The sequence below is a fragment of the Emydura macquarii genome, unplaced genomic scaffold (genome assembly GCF_026122565.2).
Source record: "Emydura macquarii macquarii isolate MOO-44397 ecotype Brisbane River unplaced genomic scaffold, CSIRO-AGI_Emac_v2 contig_499, whole genome shotgun sequence".
NCBI lineage: Eukaryota > Metazoa > Chordata > Testudines > Chelidae > Emydura > Emydura macquarii.
This window is the reverse complement of record NW_027130636.1, coordinates 319,007-343,099: the sequence shown is the minus strand read 5'-3', so window position 1 is coordinate 343,099 and position 24,093 is coordinate 319,007. Positions and strand designations below refer to the sequence as shown.

The following is a 24,093-nucleotide window of genomic DNA, read 5'->3' as shown; positions in this document are numbered from 1 at the left end:
TCTTAATTTATCCATTGTCTGTCCTACTGTAGACAATGGCATTGGTTTGGTGAATGATTGCACCTATGAAAATTATGGAATTAGTAGCAGCAAAAATCCACTATATTCGGCACTAAAAGTAGTACCTCCACAGATGCTGATCACCAAACCATAAATGCAACATTGGCCCTAAAATAGCTTAAAACAGGGAAATTTTGTTTACATGTTAATTTCCATTCTTCAAGACCAGTCCAGATGCCTGAATACAGTTCCTCCCAGCTAGCAGATATAGAAAATAATCAAGTCTTTTGATCACATCACTATTACATGAAAAATTAGGATAATGGCATCAAAAGACTTAGTTATTTGTCTCCATCTTCTGGCTAAAAGAAACTACAGCCAAGCATCTGTAAAGATTGTTTTGTAATAGCCTCAGATCATTAATCATGCTGGTTTGATACCTGCAGTCTTTTCTGTAACAGGCTCCAATAGGTATCAAATTCAAATAGGTATCAGTTCAAAGAAATGTGCTGATCAGGTTGCTGAGAACCTCTCTCACGTAAATAAGGGAATTACTGACAACACCAGTACTGAAGTTTTTATTTAAAAAAATACAACTTACGTAGCTTTTCCATGATCTCTTCATCTGACATTTTGGTCTTCTTTTTCTGCTTGTCAGCTGACTTGGCAGCACCATCAACACAAGAGTCACCAGCTGGTGCAGGGATGGGGTCAATTACAGACCGCGTGTAAATCTGTGGTCAGAGAAAGAACACTCACTAATAGAACTCAGTTCTCTTTGCAACCACTGACTTTCAGGTTCAAAACTGCCATAAACTCTTATGCGACTACTAGTATTGTTTCATTTAAAACTTTTGGAACCAGGAGCCACACATTTTGAGAAGTGTTGCTTCTGAATAATAATCAACCTGGCTGCAACACTGCTTGATTCTAACTGACCTAGAGACTTGCTAGACAGTGCAGATGGCTAGGGGTTGATTTACTCAGAAAAGAGATGACTGAGGCCTGACATGTTGTCTAGCTTGCACAGCTGAGGACTCATTGCAAAAAATATTTTACAATGTAATCAGTACATCATGGCTCAGCTATGCCAGACTGAATGAAAATCTCTCCAAACACTGCAGAAGCGTGAACTACATAGCAGTTTATGGAGGCAAGTACCAGACTAATTTGAAAGCTTAGCTGGAAATGAAGACATTACTAAGTCTAACCTCTGCTCTTTTTTTTTTTTTTTGGAGGCAGGAGTGGTGCTTTTTGCCCATTTGTTCTCTAATAGGACTTCCTTATTACACCATATCCTGGAATAGAGGCTGAAGTTTAACTGCCCCTTCATCCTTTGTACATTATCTCTTATTTCTTCAGTCTCTCCTCACATTGCATGATGCCCACCCATCAGCCATGAGGATGGAAACCGCTCTTTATTTAACTGTGGCACAAATCATCTGAAAGGAAATTTTGTGAAGTAAGCCAGCCATATTAAAATGAAGATTCAGCAGATACCTTTGCACAGCCCAATCTTTCAATCCCCTGGGAATAGAAGACAGTTCCCATTTGTACGTGGGTCTCCCCCTAAACTACCTAATGGTTCATCATCTGAAAAGCTGCATAAATTGACAGTTATACTTGCTATTGTGACAATACTTACAGATCTTTAGACATGTAATGTTCCACCTATGTTCTTATTTAAATGTCATGTGGCCCATTCCTTAAAGCAATATTCTGCAAAAATTGTATACAGTCCATAACTACCCTTAAGGAAAAGCATGGCAACAGTAGTAGACAGGGGAAGAGATGATGATATTTGGCTTTTATCAGAAAACAGGCAGGAGAATAGGGAGGGTCTCCGGAGGGAGGTTGGGGGGACGGGACTTAAAGATGGTGCTAAAACTTAACTAAGACTATAAAAGTGTTTAAGCTGTTGCATATAAAATTTAGTACTAATAATATTCTTGTTGGTGGAATAAATTCCCAGACTTAACTATAATGCAGAGGGTTTTTTTGTGATAGGATAATAGTTTAATAGAAAAAAAACAAGCGCACAGTACGTAAGTTTTAAAAAAATGTAAATTAGCCACACTTTCTGGGATTTGCTAGGTGCATAGATAAAGTTTTCTAATGACCCTCCTTATGATGTGTCTTGGATTTGGGATTTTTGCAATGCAAACCTGCAAATACAGTAACACTAAATTTGGATACTTCAGGGTCCAGCTGGTACTTGGGAGCTAGCTATAGCTAGCAAAAAACATTAATATTAAAATAAAATGTTATCTTAATACTGTATAAAGTGACATTTTGCAAATAAAAAACCTCCCCCAATTTGTTGTGGGAAGGGACTGTGGGAAAAGACCTGCAATAGACAGAAAAAATAATGTAAAAAAGCAAAAATACTAGGGCAAATTTAAAAACAAAAAAACAAAAAACAAAAACTTACTGATTTTGTATGATCTGGTCGAGGGGCAATCACTGGAGGAGGAGCCTCTTCATCATCATCGTCATCTGCAACTGCTGTTGAGGGCTCTGAACCTTTTGCATTGGGCTATATTTTATCATTGAATGGAATAAAGGGGAAATAAAGTATTTATAAACTATAATCAAAGTTATTGTTTTTCCCCAAAAGTGTTAACAGCTTAAGAGTTTTAAGCATTTTTAGAGTAAAGATCCAGGAATTCTTAGCAATTTAGAACTAAAATAAGTACTCTGAGAAATGTACGATTCTCAGTACATTTTATTACAATATTCAGTTTATTACCTCACATCAATGAAAAGTGTTGTTCATGTTTTTAACAATATTTTATTAAAAAGTAAGAAATGTCTGAATACATATTTAAATTACCTGTTCTACTAGTCTATGTTGCTAGAAGAACATGTTAAGTATTTCTCATCATTCTTTAAAAACTAAATAGACATCCATGGAAAGCTTTGAGCTGACATGGAAGTATATGTAAATATCCTTAAAACTAAACCACACACTGAACTAAACAAACTAAACCTACTTTGTTTGGTGTAGGAAAACTTGGTTTAAAAAAAATAAAATTCAAGAAAATGTTACTCAATTTATTAAGTAGTATATAATATGAGAATTTAATTTAATTCAGAAGAACTGAAAATGAGCAAGCCTGGAAAGATGCAAGCAATAATAAATAAACTTACTGCTGGTGTTCCTGAAGCGAAACCATCTTTTTCTAAACAGGGAGAAGAGTAAGAAGTGAATATATATAATTAGTGGAATAATTAAATAATAATAAAAGTGGACTTTGTAAAGTAGATGAGCAACACATCAGGAATATGGACAGTTTATGAGGTTTCCCCACTTCCAACCAGGTGAATTCTCACGTTTCATTCATCAACCATTGATTTTCCTGACTAGATCCAGACATAGTACAGGTAGGTCTTACAAAATCTTCCTCCCCGCAGGTCAGCCAATATATATCTCAAATCCTGACTTGCTACATGACTGGTTCTCACATTAGTGGAGACTGTTTTGTCAAATTGTGTATTGGTTTTGATGTGCATATGAGAGATAAGATTATGATCAAACTGACGTTATTGTTTCATTAACTATACTTGAAGCCTAGGGCAAAGATGCAATACAGTCTATTTTTAGAATGGAAATCTTTTGGATTTAAACAGCTGAAAGGAACTGCATACACTAGGAAAAATACAATCAAATGTTTTTCCCAGCCAACCACACTTACCCATCTACTACTTGCATTTAAAGTGATAAGTTAGGATCGAAGGTTCAGTCTATCATTTAGGATAGGTGAGCTAATATAAGTTACTGCATAGTAATTGTCCAAAAGCATGTTTGGATGCAGACAATGGAAGTGATAATCCTTACAGAACTTAACCAGTTAATAATAGTCTTATCATTCTAGCTTCATAACCACAGCTCATTCATTAATTTTAGTTGACTGGTACAGCCATTTTGAATTTCTCTGTTCCATTTGTTCTCTTCCCCACCTGAAACAGGAGACTGACTGTACAAAGAGTGCAGTTTAGTGGAACCTTTATTTAGGAGTGTCCCTTACACATTAGATACTAGTGTGATTCTTTGGCATGGCCTTAACTTCCCAAGTCTAAGTAATGACACACTGGGAAGGGCAGACTAGGCGCCAAGAACCCAACTCTTCCACTGAATGCCTCATCTGCACGTGTCTCTCACCTGGAGCGGAGAAGCTCAGATATTTCTGTTTTGCTGTGTCTTTGGAGTCATAGAATTTCAGCACATCTAGTACAGCCTGAGGGTTCTTCTTCTGCTCTAGCTTAGTGATATTTGAGGTCTGCAGCAACCGAGCCCATTGCTCTGGCATTCCCTGAAACAGGAGACAACCTTAATAATTACAATTTTTAAGGTCATTTAAAAAAATCAGAATGGGTTTGCTTTCCACATTTAAGGATTAATTTGTGACCCTATGGTGGGGGTTTCAGTCATGGAATTGCACAGATGTAGGTGATACAATATAAACCTAGCCTTCAGCTGAGCAAGCACAAACATTCAACAATTCTATCAGGTCTTCTGGCTTACTGGGGCACTGCAGGAAGAAATTGTGTTCCCCCAAATCCCTGCCCCTACACACACCCTCCGCTGGTCAAGTACATTAAATCAGTATTCCCCATATCTATTGTAAATGGAAGTGAACTAACCAAAGGAGGTACTTGATTTTTCTACAGCTAGCCTGTAGACTATAATAGGAATTCTTAATAAAGGTTCTCCCATGTGGTATAAAGTAAACCATAAGGATTCCAGTGACTAATAAACACTTATATTGCAGTAACACCTAAAGGCCAATCAGACTGAGGTCTCAGCGTGCTAGGCATTGTAAACAACTTGTGATGGAAAGGAACAGACTAACTTGAACCATATTCCTAAATGACAAATTCTCCTCACTTCAGCAAGGACACGATGGCTGTCTAAACAGCTCTAAGACAGGCATACTTACAGTGAATTCTCCAGTAACAGCATCAAAGCCAACATGGATGGTGTGTTCAAAGTCTGATGGAGGAGAGATTTCTGGCCTTTCCTTTTCCTTTTTTCTGCTTCCTAAAAGAACATTGAAAAGCATCCACTTAAATTCAGAGAAGGTTCAGTCTCAAGATAGAAGATCCCCATTGTCCCTGTTTAATACAATGACAATCATTGAAAATTAATATATCCTTTATTTATTCTGAAAATTGGACATGTACATTTCATAAATGCATGGAGCAGACTGTGCTACAATGTTTCAATTTTAGTTTACATTTCAGTGTAAGAACTGCTAATTCACTGCATTCAAAATTATTATTTATATTGGGGGAGCAATGAAAACCAGAATCAGGACCTCATTGTGCCAGATGTTGTACAAACACATAAGAGTCTCCAGTCTCAAAGAGTATTAATTGAAGATATGATGCAAAAGCAGGTGTAACAAGCCACAGAAGGAGAAATAGATGATAAACTAGAAGAATTAATAGGGAATAGATCATGCAGTTAGATAGATGAACTTGTGTGTACAGCCTTATTCAGATTCAATTACATTTTAAATTAGCTATTTTCTTAAATATATTAGATTATTCCCATTGCTATCTAATTTCAGGCTTTTTACAAAAATCTTTGCCTCTTCCCTTTTTGTTTATATTTTTAAATTAAAATAATACAAATCACAGTTCCCTAGCTACCCCCTACCCACCCACCCCCCTTTTTTTTAAGCTTGCCATACTGTGCTCAAGGTCCTTTTTTATACCATCTCCAGACACTGTCAAATCTCCTTTAAATTAAAAATGTACCCACAATTGAATTGGTGACACCATAGGAACGCCAGAGGCACTGACGGGTATGCTGTTTCCACTACCCTCTTCCTCCCAGGAAAAGCCTGTGTCCTTTATTGGTCGCTCCCTAGCGTAGGGAGAAATGGGGGTGGGTGAGGCTGGAAGTTCTGCCTTTCAAAGTCTCTCGTTGAAGAGGGGACTGGGTAGCAGGGCATGGGGGAGCCTGACCTAACAACGGAAATGTTCAATGTGTGATCTCTGAACAACAACAGACACTCACTGACTCTAGGTCCACTTACTGACAAACAGCTGCATTTATTCTAGTGTGCACAAATCTCGCAAGAATGCCACACTGTGCTCATTATAATAAATGAAGGACAGTGAATGCACAGCACGTTTTAAAAAACTTATTTCTTTCTAACTTAATTATTGCTTTATAAATTTCCAAACAATATAACCTGCTCAGTGAAGGTGACACGCTATAAGTTTTAAAACAGATACTATAGCTAAAATTATATTTGTTTTAAAACCACTCTAAGGCTGAGGATGTCAAATTTCAGTCCATAAAAAAAAAAAGTTAGGTTATAAGCAACTCAAGTAGCACCACCTCAACTTTAACTGTAACGTGACTACGGAGATACAGAAATATGGGGAAAAGAACATGCCACAGTTGAGCAAACGGGGCCAGACAACAGTTAATAAAAATAAGACTTTATCCACAGGAGTTGAACACTCAAATATGGAGCCATCTCAGGAATTTGTTTCTCATTACTGGCTTTCACTGTATTTCCAACTGTACAGACCCCCACAGTAACAGGAAAGGAAAGAGAAGGAATTAAAGACAATACTTCTAGAACTGAAAAGCCATGTGTCCTGCTTATAGCTGCACAATGCATTGGAAAGACACTGCTGTTATAAACAGGATATCTTTAATACGGCTGCACAGGTCTAGGAGCCAAAAAGTAAATGGACTGTCGGATGTTCTTATAAAGAAAAATACTTCAACTACAGGATTAGGAAAACCTGCCTCTCTCTTTATATGAAAGCATTAGAGCAAGATTCCTTGCCCAACCTTTCACTGCTACTTGTGTGAAAACAGCAAATGACTTATGTTCCTCAGGACTCCTGGTCTGAAGCCCTTGATGGCTTCTAGAGAACATAACTTGGTGTTTAAATTCCCAGGTATGTGCTACACAAATAAACCCTTCTCCTTTCAATCAAATACACATCTTATTAGTACACTGGGACAAAAATTCTAAGAACTTGTGCTACACCAACAGGAATAACAGATCATAGAAACACTTTAAATAAATGCAGGCAACAAAACTGAGCCAAGAGGCTGGGTCAATGAGTCATTTTGGCAACAGGTACTTGAGGCTCCATTAACAAGGCCACTGGGAGGCCACTCGATTTTTGAACCTCTGATTTTATTTGCATTATTGTTCTGTATTTAAAAGGGACTCCCTTTAGTACAGAGTGACTCCTTTGTTTCAAACCACAAATCAATTTAAGATACGGTCCCTTACTCTCAGAGCTAACAGGAGTTTAAAGAGTGTTGCGGAAGTAGTAGTGTTCTCAGCCTCTAGAAAGAAGGGAGCACCTCAGGCCATTTTCCAATTACCCTCACAGTTGAAAGGTGAGAGGAAGACATGCACACAGCACTGCTTTAGATGGAGGTTAAAATGTGGGATCTCTCAAGGTGGCATTCATGAGGACCAAAACAAGCAGAAATGTAAAATCATGGAGAAAACACCCACTCCACTTATAAAATATCAAACACTAAAAATGCCCCCAAATGAAACTGAAGGAATCTTAGCTCAGTCACTAATAAATATTCCACGCAAAGAAACCAGCAAATACACAATAAAAATTTGCTGCATATGCACATTTCATTCTCTTAGACATGTCAGCATGGCATGCCCTGACCTCGAGTTGCAAATTCTAACCTTAACTTCTTCAGCATAACCCTCTCCCCTGCAAAGGGATAGTGAGTGCTATGCACTAGTTGAGGTAAATCCCGAGCAACTGAGATCAGTTTGTGGGGGATTAGAGCCTTAGTTTGAGATGTGTACAAAACAAATTAGACAAAAGAGATTTTGTAAAATGTGGAGTTTTTCAAGAGGCGTATAACTCGGGATCCCAGATTTGGAACACTAACCCTGCACCTCCACGAGGGACTGCAAATTTCAAGACAATCCGAGTTGGTGTGAGGATTTAGAGCACTTAGCATTAGTCGTACTTTAAAAAGTAATTGACTCTAAACCTAAATTCCAACACTTGGCTGTAACTATAGCACCTCTAGTGTGGTGCTGTCCTAGCCAAGTAAGTATGTTTGGTTTGTTCACTCAGCGTTGGCATTCTAGTAGATGCTCTTTTAGGTGATCATCCTTGGAATTAGTGAGAACAAGCACTTACTGTGTCATGTTTGCATGGGAGCAGAAACAGCAGCAGTTCTTTTGCCATATTACTTGACTTTGTGTGTGTGTCTGTGTATACATCTGGAGCCAATATATACAGTGCTGAAATCTTGCAATAGGGAAATAAGTATCCTACACTTTGGCTCCAGATATTTGGCCATGCTAATCTGTCATTACAGTAACAGGGTGGCTCAAGATGACATGCTGTGTCTTTGAACCTGAGCTATAACCAAATGGCATGTGTTCAAGTCCTACCCTTGGCAGTTTTCAGTGTCTTGTGCTTGTTCTCTTTCTGCATTCAGGCTTATTTTGGAAGTTATGCCCTCAGTTCAAATTTTCTGGTTAAAGAGTGATATTTTTAAAACGCTCTAAAATACACGTACAGACTCTGATTTTACAGAAGATGAAAAGCTTTAGTAAAGGTCATTAGAATACAATCATGTTTCCTAACCAAGGGAACGAAAGGTGATCAAAAGAAAGCAAGTTGCTGTGTCATTTTGTCATGAGGTTTCTGATCCACAGCTCCCCTAACATGAGTTGCTCATAACATTTTCAAATTCTTTTTTTTCTTTTTGATACACATCGAGGGAATATCTAGGGGAGGTTCAGAGCAGTGAAGGAGACTGTGGCTCCATTTGGTCATATGGGGCCTTCTTATTCTCCACCTTAAATGATGTTTCAATCCAATTTCATTTTGTAATTTGCTGAGGGGTATTTCACTGTTTAATGCCAATCCAAGCACAATGGGGTTTTCCTCCCATGGTGTTCAGAGTATTGTATTTCCTTACATTTTTGTTTGAAGGAAGGGATTTGCAAGTACTCTGGTGAAGGTATCCGTGCAAATGTCAGATAAGCTGGTCAAGCCTACAGATAGTGCCCCAGGTGCTAGGCTAGATAAGCACTATTCTACCCAGGTTTTTATACTAGGTCCTTCACAACGGTTCCTGGCATGAGCTGCCACTGCTGCCATCAGAATGGTAAAATACGAACTTCTGTAGTAAGAGTAGATCAAACTGGGGCTTGTAGCAGACAAAAGGCACTGAACCCAATCCTCACACTGAAAAAAGATCAGTTTCCTTAGAAGTTTTGGAAGATTTTGCCCCCATTCTACAAATTCAATATTCAGGAGTTGCCCATTTTCCCTCATTCCACTTAATCAGCCAAAAGGTACCTGAGAGGTCTATTCCCTTCACCTCAACATGGAAGTTTTGGGCCTGTCACGGTCCATCAACCATGACCAGTGGTAGAAATTTGTCTCCACCCTTGTCCCTTCAGACTTCTCACTCTAACTGTTTAGGGCTTGTCTACACAGGGAAACTGATCAGCACAACTCCTGGATGACTTATTTATCTGGACACTATTCCAGTATAAAAGTGACTTTATTCCAGAATAAGTACCCTGCTTCCAAAGCTATGCCAGTCACAGTCTCTGTATAGGCAAGCTCTCAGATAGGAAATACATGTCTACTATCCATTGTAGAGAACCTCCAGAAGAATACTGAAAGCTATCTTATGAACATGAATGATCCCGCCTCTGGGGTTTCTTCTAACAGGTAAAGCATAATCACAGAGTGACAGCTACAGGGAAAGACAGATGAGTGAAAATAATTGCCTTAGGGGAAAGACTCAATATGGTGAATAAATAGAGGAACAAAGTCTGTCAAAGAAAGGTGATGAAACCTGTGTCAGCACGACTGAAACACTCCTGCCAGGTATATCAGTCATAAGCAGAAGCAGGGAGGGGAAGAGTGCAAGCAGGAGGCACTAAGGCCTGGTCTACACTAGAGAGTTTTGTTGACAAAAGTCACTTTTTATCAACAAAACAATGCTGGTGTACACACTGCAATGACCCTTTTGTTGACTGCCCTGTTTTGTTGACAAAACAAAACCACCTCAACAACAGGCGCAGAGCTTTTTGCAACAAACTTTTAACAACAAATCATCAGTGTAGACACTGCTGTATGTTTGTGTCATGGTAATCCACCTCCGGAAACGTCCTACAATGCCAACCCTGACCACTCTGGACATCCGTTTGCACTCCGCTGCTCTGCAGCCAGCCACCCCCGCCTCTCCCCCTTTGCAGTCACAGTAAGTTTGAAATCTTTATTCCACTTCCTGCTTAGTTGGCATAGAGAGCTTGCATCTGATCTTACCAGCTGACCATGGCAACTCCACATAGCAAACGCTCTCCTGCCTGGAGCACACTGGAGCTGCTGGATTTGATCAGCATTTGGGGGGAGTCTGCCATGCATTCCCAGCTCCGCTCTAGCCAAAGGAACTTTAATACCTACGGCCAGATTTCTCGAGCCATGACGAAGAAGGGCTATGAGCGGGACATGCTGCAGTACCGAGCAAAAGGAACTGCGGCAGAGCTACCACAAAGCCAGGGAGGCAAACCATTACTCTGCTGCGGAGCCAATGAGCTGCTGCTTCTACAAAGAGCTGGAATCCATCCTCAGTGACGACACCACATCCACGCCCAAGATGCCTTGGGGCCACCGGATACTGGACTAAACCCCGATGAAGAGGTCATCAAAAAGCAAGTGGAGCTCGAGGATGACCCGGAGCCGGGGAACAAAGGTTGGGAGTCAGGAGCTGTTCTCGACCCCAGAACACTACAGCCAGCCCCAACCCTTCAGCTCAGGAACTCAGGATGCAGGAGAAGGAAGCTCTGGTAAGTGTTTGGATGCTGATGCTGCTTGTGTACAGGAGGCCTGGGTGTCCTTAGGTTGGCTAAAACATACAGGTGCTTGAAGGGCTAGAAACGCACAGGAGTAGCTGTGTTAGCATGTGCTTTCCCATTCCCTTGTGCATCTAGGCAGTCCAGCTGAGAAGCACATTAACGCGCGCTGAGATTTCATGGGTATCCTCCGGTGTGACCTCTAGGAAACTTTCTTGGAGGTACTCTATGATTCTCTGCCTCAGATTCCTGGGCAGAGCAGCTGTGTTTCTGCTGCCCCCCCCCCCCCCAGTTGTAGGTTACTTTCTCACGCCAATTGGCAATCACTTGAGCGGGGACCAAAGCAGAGCACAGTCGTGTGGCTTAGGGACCAGGTTTGAAACTGCTCGCATGGAGGAGATGCATCTAGCATCCTTGCTGACTCTAAGGAGCGAGATATCTGCTTCTATGGCCCATCTGTGGAGAACAGTGGCATAATTTGAAATTTGTTTTCCCCATGTACCTGCATTTATGCCCCATAAGAGCACCCACCCAGAACCTAGACCTACTTGTATGGTTTTGCCTCCCCCCAACTCACCATTCTCAGGCTGATCAAGGAGCTATACTCTGCGCAGGGGGACAGGGAGAATGAGATGTGTTTCATAGTGATTCATGTATACTATTAGGGCACTCACAATAATGGCTTTGTTCATTGCTTCTTGTTCTTACACAGATGTGACCTTTGCAGCCAAGGCCCTATGCCAGCGGACCACCTACGACTGATAAGGATGTGACCCCGGAAAAGCAAGGAGGAGATGTTCCAGGACCTACTCCTGTCCTTTGAGGTGTCCAAAGGACAGAAAAGGGTATGGAGATAATCAATGTCAGAATCTCAGAAGATGGGCAGACAGGAAGGGAAGGAAAACCAGGAGAGAATTTTAGCTGGCCATGAGTGAATGATCATGGCCATAGAGGAGCAGACAGCTCCTAAAGACAGTAGTGTTATTGCAGATACAGTTCATGCAAGATTGGCCCCCCTTTCAGCAGCAAGAAAACGTCTTCCCCTGCAGTCCACCAACTCCCCCTACACATTCCTACTAAAGTCATGGGCCATCTCGCTACCCCCTTCATTCCACCCCCTCAGACAGCTATGAGAACGACAGCTGGACTTACACGCAGCTGTCATAGCTGGCACTGCCCTTCACTACTTTCCCCCCTGTAGGATTTGTTTGTGTTGTGTGCTGTTTTGTGTTTAATAATAAAAGTAAGCTCTCAAAACAAGAAGCATTCTTTATTTATGTGTTGGACATGATTTGTACACCTACCACCAACACACATGTAAAGCTGTCTAGTGGTCATAGAATGTCACAGAGAAGTTTCAGAGAACACCTGATGGGTTCTCATTGTCAAAATGGGCCCTCAATGCCTCCCTTATGCGTATGGCCTCCCTGTTGTGCCCCTCCAATACCCCTGGCATCTGGCTGCTCATATTCAGATGCAAGGCAATCTGTCTTTGCAGTCCACCCAGGGGCAAACTTCTTGCTCTTAGCTTCACATAAATCATGGAGCACACAGCAGGCAGCTATAACCATAGGAATATTGTCCTCATTTAAATCCAGCCTGCCATAAAGGCATTTCCAGCATGCCTTTAACCTACCAAATGCACATTCAACAGTCATTCGGCATCTGTTCAGCCTGTTATTGAAGCGCTCCCTGATGCTGTCCAGGTTGCCTGCATAAGGCTTCATGAGCCATGGCATTAATGGGTAGGCTGTGTCTCCCAGGATCACTATGGGCATTTCAACATCCCCTATTGGAATCTTTTCGTCTGGGAAAAAAAGTCCCTGCTTGTAGCTTCCGGTACAGGCCAGTGTTCCTGAAGATAGGAGCATCATGCACCTTTCCTGACCAACTTCTCTATGGTACTCCAGGCGCCTGTGGATCACTGTGGAACGCCCACGGTGATCCACAAGTGCCTGGAGTACAATAGAGAAGTACCTCTTCCTATTGATGTACTCCGTAAGCAAGATGGTCCGGTGCCAAAATTGGGGTGTGCGCCATCTATTGCCCCATCAGTTAGAGAATCCCATCGCTGCGAAACCATCCACTATTTTACGCACATTGCCCACAGTCACAGTCCTTCGCAGCAGAATGCGATTAATGGCCCTGCATACTTGTGATAACACAGCTCCAACGGTGGACTTTATGACTCCAAACTGACTAGCAACTGACTGGTAGTAGTCTGGAGTTGCCAGATTTCATACAGCGACTGCCACATGCATCTCCACTGAAAAGGCAGCTCTCATTCTGGTGTGAATGCGCCTCAGAGCAGGGGCCAGCTCCGCACAGAGCTCCATGAAGGTGGCTTTGCGCATTCGAAAGTTCTGTAGCCACTGGTCATCATCCCAGACCTGCAGAACGATGCAATCTCACCACTCAGTGCTTGTCTCACGCGCCCAGAAGTGGCGGTTCTCCGTGAATGACAACAGTAATGCGGTGCTGTTTGTCTGCATGTCACTCAGCAGGTCAGGCTCCTCGGATTCCTGTTCTGATTCGGAGCTCCTGATGTACTGCGCAACCAGCCGCGATGTGTTCAGAACGCAGAAAGCAACAGTAGAGAGTAGCCGCAGGATCCATCTTTTCAGGTAGAGATGGCGGGCGGACAGTGAACGGCGGGGAGCCATTGAAAAAATGGCGCAAGTCACTGCCAGCAACAGAATGAATGATGCCATGGAAACGCAATGAACCATGGGACATTGAGCCAGTACCCATGCTGCTCCGCGCTCCTCTCTGCCATCCCAGAAGTCTTAGTGGCAGAAGCTCCCGAGTTGCACGGGGGGATAGCTGCCCACAATGCACTACATTCATTGTCGATATTATAGCACCAAGTGTGGATGCGTTTTTGCAACAAAATGAGTCCGGTGTGAACGGGTGTGAACACTGTAATTATAATGCTTTTTTATCACCGAAAAAACTACCGTCGACAAAGCTTTCTACTGTAGACAAGGCTTAAGAAGAAATATATTAAATGAAAGTTAACATAGTGAGGCTAAAACTGGTTTCCTAGTAACAACATAAGATAGTAACATTACTCTAGTTCCTCATCCACATAATCCAACCACACTTGTGCCAATACATTTAAAATAGCTCTATTTTGATGTCTAAATATTTGTTCCTCTCCAGTGATATATTATGTCCAAAGGAGACTCAGATTACACTGTGCAATGGGATGTATTTTGGTATATATTCTGTTAGGAAAAACACCTAAAATCACAAAATAAATTACGGTTCTGAAATGCAGAGAAATTTAAGTTAAGGCTAAAGCCATCCTGCAGGGCTGTAACTTATTAGGTGTTGGGAGGATCCTTCTCAAGTACAATTTTATAAATGGTGTTTGTGTGGAAGAATGAAAGCTAGTTTGTTATTTATTTGCATTTCAGTGGCACATAGAGGCACCACTGAAATCAAAGATCAGGAACCCACGAGACAGAATATGCACATAACAAAGGACTTATAACACAAGTGTAGGACAAAAGACAAAAAGCAGACAGTATGAACAGTAAGGTGAAGCAGAAGGTAAAAAGGGTTTTTCTGAAGGGTGATTTAAGAAGGTAGAACAGAATTCTATTTTGGAGGGTTTTTCTGATAGCTGCCAATGTAGTTTTAGAGTCGTCGTCGTTTTGTCCACTCCCAGGCATCTTACCTTTTTCAGTGCCAGAGAAGATGGAGATGATTTTGTTCCTAGGTTTTCTCTCTTCTGGTACAGAGGGCAGGGGTTTCAAGCTGTGGTTGGCAGACAGCTGATCTTTGCCCCCTGAACTGAAGATGGTGCTACTCATCCGGACGGGAGGGGCTGGTGGCTTATCTTCCAGTTCTCCGTTATCGGACATGGCTTTTAATGGCTAGGCAAAGCCCTGAAATGGAAAATAGGAAACAAGTATAAACATGACTGGCAAACCCAAGATAACAAAACATTGGAGACAGATGCAGGATTCCTTCCAAACTGCCAACAAAACTTATCTGCAAAGAGAGGAAGATATATTTCCACTGGAAGGTGTACTAAGCATGTTAACTAAGCTAACACCATCATCTAAATCTCCAAGTGTTTTCTTATCCTTTTTATAATTAGGCCTGGAAGGAGAATATTTTTATCTGTAAGTGTCATAAATGTCAAATATCACCGTATACACATAAACCAACAAATATATTTTCATCAATGATAATCAAAATTTACAGATAGGCAAAGAAAGAAAAATGCTGCTTGAGTACTAGTTTAACTTAAGGATATTTAATTTGTATATTTTGACACATGGTATTGATAGTTTGTGTTTCAATGGTTATAAAGTTTTAACTTTTTGAATATCAACATTACTGTCAATAAATAATTGTCTGACACCTCCATAATCTCCTGCAATTGTGAAAATATAAATCAATAATAATCAAAGCGCTTAAAATAAACATTGATATCTGTTGAAATAAACAATTGAATTCTGTCAAGCCTATTTATAATGCAAACACTTTGGGGCAGGGACAGTATTTAGGTCTCACATAGCGACAAGCATTTTGCTAACACTAAATATTTAATAAAAATAATGTTCCTCCACTCCTCCTAGAAGCACATTTGCTACTACCCACTACACCAATTTTATATGGCCTGCTTTTATATATGCTGACTAGACACCATCTTTCTTGGCACCTCAGATTGCAAGAGAAGGCCAAAAAGTAAACCAAATCAAAAAGTCAAACTAACCAGGATCACAGAAGACAGATAAGAAAAAAGACCAATTACAATAATTGCAGCAGCTGCCAATTATGAATGATACAAACACAAAGAAGTTTTACATTCTCCCTAAAAGCAATACAAATCCCTTTCATGACGTACTACCCCTATTCAGTGGAAAAGGGGTGGCTGAAAGAAAACCTGGCCAGAAAAGCTACCCTATGCCCTTCCAAAAAAAAAACCCAAAACCATATGTTAAACGTGACAGAACTCAACCATAAAAGTGTGACAGGACTCAAAAACAATCCTTCACCTGTCTGATGGATGAGGCTAGAAGTAGCTTACTATACATCAGTAATTAATAGCATCTGGAACCAGCCAGTTCCATTACTGAAAGTCATTTTGCCTCTATTTCCTAGTCTGTAAAATGGGTCTTCTCAACTCTTGGAAAGGCTTAGAAATTCTTGAGCGAAAGATGCCATATCAGCAAAAAGTAATTGACCCAGACTGAAGAACAGCTATGATTACTGAAGCATTTACCATTTGAAAACCAGAATATACATCAATTAAGAAAATATTCAAACTTGAGATCATTCAGAAACTATTTTTTTTTCAGCAGGAAATTTGCAGAGTGGGATTTCTACAAGTGATAGAGATAAGCCTTGTGTTTCTATATTGCCTTTTGTTCAGCTGGATCACAAAACTGTACTGATCCCTTGAACTGACTGTACAAAGTATAAATTTTATTTAAAGCAAAAAAAAAAAAAAAAAGCATTAATGCTTTAAAATGAAAAATCTGCAAATGAACAGTTAAGAGATCCAGACAATTCAATTTTCCCTGTTTGTAATCCTTCATTCACTCATCGGAGATGCATTACCCATCCAAATTTAATATTGCCTAAAATTTGCAAAAGTATATTCAAATAAATTACTAAAATTGTTTGAAATGATTTTTTTTTTTTTTTTAATAAATGGGATTTGATAATCTAGTTATTTGTTAATCTGATATTTGTGGATAAACATTTTTGCAAATTGTAGGAGGTAATGTTAAAATTGAGCGAACAGTATAACTTAGATGGGATGAACACAAAGATGATGAAGGATTAAAGGCTGTGAACAACATTTCAAGAGACTTCAGCATTTTGTTTTTTAAGAAACATTTAACTGTTAAAGTAAACAGGAGTTGCTCAAAGGACAAGATTGAGCTTCTTGTCTCCTACAAGACAGAGAAACCAATGCAAATAGCTTCTTGATTATCCAGGTAATTGAGACATTTGGGCTAGAAGACAGGCACAATGTTGAGAGCTACTAGTGCTAGTCTGCTATTAGGATTCCTATAAAAAAGCAGGGATGTCTATGTTCAAATGCCTCCAATAATACTAAAATGGAGAAAAGCCAAGGAGAGCCAGAACCTACATGAGAAGTTCCACATTTGGGAAAACCTACACAGGATTTCTCCCGTAACAGCCTGACGACTTTTACTGTGTCTGCTCATAATGAAATATGGAGTGTACAGAAACACTAATAGAAAACACACTGAAGAAAAATGCTTACTACATTGCATCTTGGTGACAGCTAAGAAGTAAATCACTCCCTCATGATTCCTGCAACTCTTGGTATGTCTGCACAACAGAAACAGTGCCACACACCTCTTCTCCTCCCTACTCCCCTCCAACAGTGTGAAAAATGGATGTCCACTGGTTTTTACTCATTTCAGCAAACTGCTCTATACTGGTATGGAACTTGATTGATCCTAGGCACATCACTAGGGAACCATTTTCAATATCATTTAAAGGAGTCAGGGTAAAATGTGTATGACACCCTTTATCAACACATCTTATTTTCATAGCACAGATCCTATGCTGTACAGTATCTTTGTACACTGACATGTTCCTGGCAGAGAAACTGAAAACTGGATTGCCATCATCTAGCTTCTCACCAAAAGGTGCTGTACAGTGCCAGTTCTTAAATACTAAACAAATCAGGCTAGTGGATTCACTTCAAAGACCACAAGCATGCAATGTCATATATCATGTAGTTTGAAATAGAGCATAAACTAACTGCTGCCATAAACAAAGTAAAATAGTTGTTCTGCAAATATCTTTATAATGCCAGGTAGTATTATGCAAAGGTTCAGAAGCTTAACTGTAAACTGGGCAGTTGCTAGTTGTCCCTCCCTCTCTGCTGAGAGACTGATGTGGGACAGTTGTCATTGCTGTGTAATGTCTACCTAGAAAAATGTGCCTTCAGACACTTTTCTCTGATGAGAGAGGAATAGATATGGCTGCAACATTTGAACACATCAGTGGGGATTTAGTTGTTTAGATTCAAGCAACTTTTTCAAAACCCAAAGGTTTGCTGAATTTGTTTATCGATGCTTTCAGATGTTTGTAGTTATATGCAGGACCCTGTGCATTTTCCAACATCTACATTTTGAGGCAACAGAATTTCAAAATTTCATTATTTCAAAGTAGGGACAATGAGCATATACAAAAAGATTATGGTGTGAGCTATTGGTTCTATCAAAATGGAAAGTATTTGAACAACCAAAGGGACAGGGCAAAACAGGAGAAAAATATGCATTGGGGCCCTCTTCATAGTGGCAGATCTTATGTGCTAGGAAGAAATGACATATGTGGACCTCAAGGGGCCTGCTCTGTATAGCTAGCTTTCAAGGAAACGTGAATAAAAAGATACAGCTAGAAGGCATGGGATCAGCTAGTACAAAGTGGAGTACCTCAGGAAGAGGTTATGTATGGGTGGATGAGGTTCTGTGGCCTGCAATGTGCAGGTATTCAGAATAGAATAGATCAGGGGTGTCAAACATACGGCCCGTGGGCCGGATGTGGCCCGCGAACCGTTTTTGTGTGGCCCGCAGCCCCTGGAGCCACCACCGAAGAGGGGAGGACGCGACAAGTTTTGACGGCAGCAGCTCTGATTCTGCGACCTGCCACCGAGAAGAGTCGCCGCCTCCTCCCCTTTTCGGCAGCAGCTCACGGTGTCATAGCTGCCGCCGAAAATCGGAGGAGGCGGGGAGTTTTTCCGGCAGCGAGGATAGCACCGGGAGTTGCCGCCGAAAAGGGGCTGCCACTGCGCCGCCAAAAAAGGGAAGATGCCCCGAATTATTCATCGGAAGGCATCGCTCCTAGGTATGGTCCAGCTGAGGTACAATTTATTAAAATGTGACCCGCCATCATCATCGAGTTTGACACCCCTGGAATAGATGATCATGATGGTCCCTTCTGGCCTTAACATCTGAGTTATAACCTAAAATTGTAATAGCAACTACTAGTTCTTTACCTGGAGAAAGCGGTAGAAATACAAATGTTCAGAACATTTCTTGTGTCCACAGACTTTTCTTGTAAGCTCCTTGATACTACCTTCACCACCTACTGCAACTGAACAATTGCTCTGTGTTTTGTTCTTATGCAGTTTAGATTATTAGGTCTCCAGGGCAGATACTTTGTTGTCTTATTTGTTTTGGAAAGTTTGGATAGGATGCTGTATAGATAAATTAATGGCATCATAGCTGTGGAATTAAGATTAACTAAAGCTAAATATCAAATTATTTACAAGTCATATTTCAAACATTTTTTCTAATATTCTTTTCTTGTGCAAGCCTAAAATTCTGAGGACTATTATTATTTGGAGCTGTATGAGCATCCTTGAGGCAGCTCACATCAGACTTACTTTACTCTGTACTAAAATATTTAGCCTGAAGAGACTTGTTCCCTTCCTCCCCCTTTTTTTGGGAGGGGAGTGGGGGGAAGGGGAGACTAAAGCAGATGATTCAGTTATGGGAGTAGAGCACTGGGAAATCCAAAGGCCATCCATTCAACAAGAAAAAAAGGCACTTAAAAATGGCAGAACAGCAGCTGTGCAATTTCTTAGATCTCCTCTTCTGAGGCTCACCTGATCAGCTGTTTAGTTTTTTCAGAGTGCCTCAAAACACCAAGGACCTTGCCTGAATGAGGGACCTAGAGCATTGAGGAGAAAAATGATCCTCAGCAACATTGTGGGGAGAGCAATGCTGCTGGCCAATGTGACAAAAGTAGAATGGAATGGCAGAGTGAACTGTGCATTTAGTATTAAAATTAACCACCCAGGTATGTAAATAGTTTAGCCACTCGCAACACCTTGACATAGCTGTTTGTGCATCACCACACACTGGCTGGCTTGCTGAATCAAACCTTTTATGGATATGATTGCAAGAAGCATGAAGCAACTGCAGTTCTAACGAACTGCAAGTAGTTCTTGAGTACTGGCAAAACAGGAGCCTATTCAAATTTCTGAGCGTTTATCTAGATAGCTTGAAGATATTTTTATGCTTTTTTGCCTTTTGTGCCTCTGTCTTCACAGACAAGGTCAACTCCCAAATTACTGCACTGGGCGGCACAGAACGGGGAGGAGGTGAACATCCCTCAGTGCTGAAGGAACAGGTTCAGGACTATTTAGAAAAATTGGACATACGCAAGTCTATGGGGCCAGATGCAATGCATCCAAGGCTGTTGAGGGAGTTGGCTGATGTGATTTCAGAGCCATTGGCTATTATCTTTGAAAGCTCATGGCAATTGGGGGAGGTCCCGGATGACTGGAAAAAAGGCAAATATAGTGCCCATCTTCAAGAAAGGGAAGAAAGAGGATCCAGGGTACTACAGACTGGTCAGCCTCACCTCAATGCCTGGAAAAACCATGGAGCAGGTCTTCAAGGAATCCATTTTAAGGCACTTGGAAGAGGGGAAGATGATCAGGAACAGTCAACATGGATTCACTAAGGGCAAGTCATGCCTGACCAACCTGATTGCTTTCTATGAAGAGGTGACTGGCTCTGCAGATGTGGGGAAAGCGGTGGACATGATATACCTTGACTTCAGCAAAGCTTTAGATATAGTCTCCCACAGTATTCTTATCAGCAAGTTAAAGAAGTAAAGGTTGGATGAATGGACTATAAAATGGACAGAGATGGCTAGATCATCGGGCTCAACGGGTAGTGATCAATGGCTCCATGTCTAGCTGGCAGCTGGTCACAAGAGTGCCGCCTCAGGGGTCGGTCCTGGAGTCAGATTTGTTCACATCTTCATTAATGATCGGGAGGATGGGGTAGATGGCAACCTCAGCAAATTTGCAGATGACACTAAGGTAGGGGGAGTGATAGATACCCTGGAAGGTAGGGATAGGATACAGAGTGACCTAGATAAAAAATGGAGGATTGGGCCAAAAGAAATCTGATGAGGTTCAACAAGGACAAGTGTAGAGTCCTCCACTTAGGACAGAAGAATCCGATGCACAGCTACAGACTGGGGACCGACGAGTTAGGCAGCAGTTCTGCAGAAAAGGACCTGGGGGTTACAGTGGATAAGAAGCTGGCTATGAGTCAATAGTGTGCCCTGGTTGCCAAGAAGGCTAATAGCATACTGGGCTGCATTAGTAGGAGCATTGCCAGCAGATCGAGGGAAGTGATTATTCCCCTCTATTTGGCATTGGTGAGACCGCATTTGGAGTACTGTGTCCAGTTTTGGGCTCCCCACTACAAAAAGGATGTGGACAAGTTGGAGAAAATCCAGCGGAGGGCAACAAAAATGATTAGGGGCTGGAGCACAAGACTTATGAGGAGAGGCTGAGGGAACTAGGCTTGTTTAGTCTGCAAAGAGAAGAATGAGGGGCGATTTGACAGCAGCCTTTAACTACCTGAAAGGGGGTTTCAGGGAGGATGGAACTAGGCTGTTCTCAGTGGTGCAGATGACAGAAGGAGCAATGCTCTCAAATTGCAGTGAGGGAGGTCTAGGTTGGACATTAGGAAAACGTTTTTCACTAGGAGAGTGATGAAGCACTGGAATGGGTTACCTAGGGAGGTGGTGGAATCTCCATGTTTAGAGATTTTTAAGCTGTGGCTTGATAAAGCCCTGGCTGGGATGATTTAGCTGAGGTTAGTCCTGCTTTGAGCAGGGGGTTGGACTAGATGACCTCCTGAGGTCCCTTCCAACCCTGACGTTCTATGATTCTATTTCAGTAAGCTGTATGAGGTTCATATTCATTAGACTTATTACTTAACTTCCCAAAATCTCAGACAAATGGGCATGTTAGGTCTGGTGAAGAGATAATTGAAGGGAGATCAAGCTTAGTATAAATATGTAAAGTGATGTTATAAGTGGAGGCAGATCAATCAGTCACATTAGTCAACACAGCAAAGCAAACAATAATGAATTTACACTGTATCAAGGAAAATTTAGAATGAAGATTGAAAAATTTAACTAGAAGAACAGGTAGGCAGAGAGAGGCTGTGGAGTTGCCATCTTTGGAAACAGCATTACAGCTCACTTAGGAATTAATAAGTCCATCACAACACAGGTCTAGAATCCACTAGGTTTAGTCTAAAGTTAGTCCCACTGCTGTACATCTGCTCCCCAAAACATACCAAGGGGACTGGGAGGGATTAGAGTTGATAGTTACAGGGCACTGAGTGTGCAGCTCTTAGCCCCACTATCTGCTGTTCCCCCACCTTGTAAACTTCCAGTGCTTCACAGGCTCAGGCGGCAGCTGAAGGAGTGGAGCCACACACCTGAAAAGCCTGAAGAATTTGGCAGCATTTTCAGAAATGTGCTGATACCAAGGGTGATATCAAAGACATTGTATTGTTGTAGTAAACTAGTCTGAATGGGTGGTTTCCTGGTAAACTTGTTAGGGATAGCCTTTAATTGTGTTGGCGCTGGATTCTTTTGAGACTGGCTCGATTGGTTTCTGAGCTCACATGCCATCCTTTTGTTTCCACCTCTGCATCTGAAGTGAGCGGGTCATCATGTTTGTTACTGAGTTGGGTCGTAGGCTGCAGAACTCCCACCACACTAGGGCCTGGTCTACACTGGTGACTGAGGTCAACGTAAAGTCACTTACATCGATCTCTGAACACACGTGTCTCCACTGGAACTACTCTTACGTTGACTTAAGTCATGGCAAAAGTCAACTTAAGACCACCTCTGCAAGTGGCGTAGCACCTAATTCGAATTTATTAATTCAATTTAGTGTCAGTGTAGACACAACTTCACTTAAATTGACTTGGTTGGCCTCCGGGAGGTATCCCACAATGCCCCCTTGTGACCGCTCTGGGCATTCGCGCTGTGCTGTATTGTGGTCATGCTACCAGGAAATGTCCCTTCCCCTCAAGCCCCGGAAAGATTTTAATTTTCATTTCCTGTGCTGCCAGCGTGGAGAGTACTCCTTATGACTACTATAAAGCCCAAACACGCTCCAGCATAGAGTCGACCAGAGGACTTAGATCTCATCTGTCTGTGGGGCGAGGAGTCCATTATGGCTCAGCTCAGAGCCAGCAAAAGGAATCTGGACATTTATGGGAAGATATCCCAGGGCATGCTGGAGAAGGGACACAAGAGGGATGCGCAGCAGTGATGCGTGAAGATCAAGGAGCTGCATCAGTCATAACAGAAAGCCAAGAAAGTTAACAGCCATTCTGGCTCCTCGCCCAAAACATGCCACTTCTACGATGAGGTGCATGCAATTCTCAGTGGCAATCCCACCACGATGCTGTCCCCACAGCATCGACACCTCTGCTAGGTCACAGTCCATGGACAATTATGAGGAATCCATGGACAAGGAGGAGGAGGCGGCTGAGGAGAGCAGGGTGTCTATTCTCCCTGAAAGTCAGGGCATATTCCTGACCCCAGAGCAGTCCAACTGCACACAGGACAGCACTAATGATCCCAGGGAAGGCACATCTGGTGAGGTTTTTTTCTTCTTAGCAGTTCTGTCCTTTTACATTGGGTGCAGAAAGTGGATTTCAGGCGTTTCAGTGACTGTACTGGGGGGTTACCCAGGGAACAGTTTATTTCTGTGATGAGATATGCTCCAATAATCATCAGTTGATATCTCACGGAAACTTTCATGTAGGTAATCGGTTATCCTTTGCAAAAGTTTTCTGGGGAGGGCTGCCTTGTTCCTCCCTCCACGGTAGGATACTTTGCCGCAACACGCTGCCATCAAGGGAGCCTGCATCATGGCGGAACACAGCTGGTACCCCGCTGCGTGCAGCAAATCTTCCCTTTCCTCATGAGTGACCCTCAGGAGACTGATATCGCTCATAGTCACCTAGGGAAGACGGCGCATGTTTAAAATATCAGAGCTATACAGCAGATGTCCTGTACCTTTGTATTCCCCATTGTAGTGTCCTACCAAGTCACTTTGATTACTTTTATTTGGTTTAAGCAGGGACTATATCTTCTCCCCTCAGCCCCAAATGCTGTCTGCAGATCCCCTATGTAAGGGCACAGCGAGCAGATCCCTCTGGGATATCAGGAATGGAATGAGGGTCTGTGTTTGCCCTGTGCACTGCATGGGGAGTATGGTCTACATTGTAGCAGTTGTATCATTTTCTTCACTCTGCTAACAATGGCTACCTTGTGAATTTTTTTTTTCATTCTATAGACACCTCGGCCTTGGCCCCACCCTCAAGAAATGCTGCGGAAAGACTACCATAGATTAGAAAGAGGAAAAAAACAAGAGATGACATGTCTGGCGAGCTCATGAACACCTCCAGTGGCT

General features: G+C 41.8%; 1 protein-coding gene across 2 annotated transcripts in view; it reads right to left on the bottom strand.

The window, feature by feature from the left end:
* PAK2 (p21 (RAC1) activated kinase 2) overlaps positions 1–24,093 on the bottom strand; it is a 68,849-nt gene that overhangs the window by 21,105 nt on the left and 23,651 nt on the right. For both annotated transcript variants that reach the window (XM_067538697.1, XM_067538696.1), the window contains 6 exons: positions 14,524–14,734; positions 4,941–5,041; positions 4,163–4,313; positions 3,151–3,182; positions 2,432–2,536; positions 602–734 (listed from right to left, as the gene is read on the bottom strand). In XM_067538697.1, the coding sequence (XP_067394798.1) occupies positions 602–734; positions 2,432–2,536; positions 3,151–3,182; positions 4,163–4,313; positions 4,941–5,041; positions 14,524–14,710 (709 nt within the window). In that variant the 5' untranslated portion in view covers positions 14,711–14,734. The remainder of the gene's footprint in view (positions 1–601; positions 735–2,431; positions 2,537–3,150; positions 3,183–4,162; positions 4,314–4,940; positions 5,042–14,523; positions 14,735–24,093) is intronic.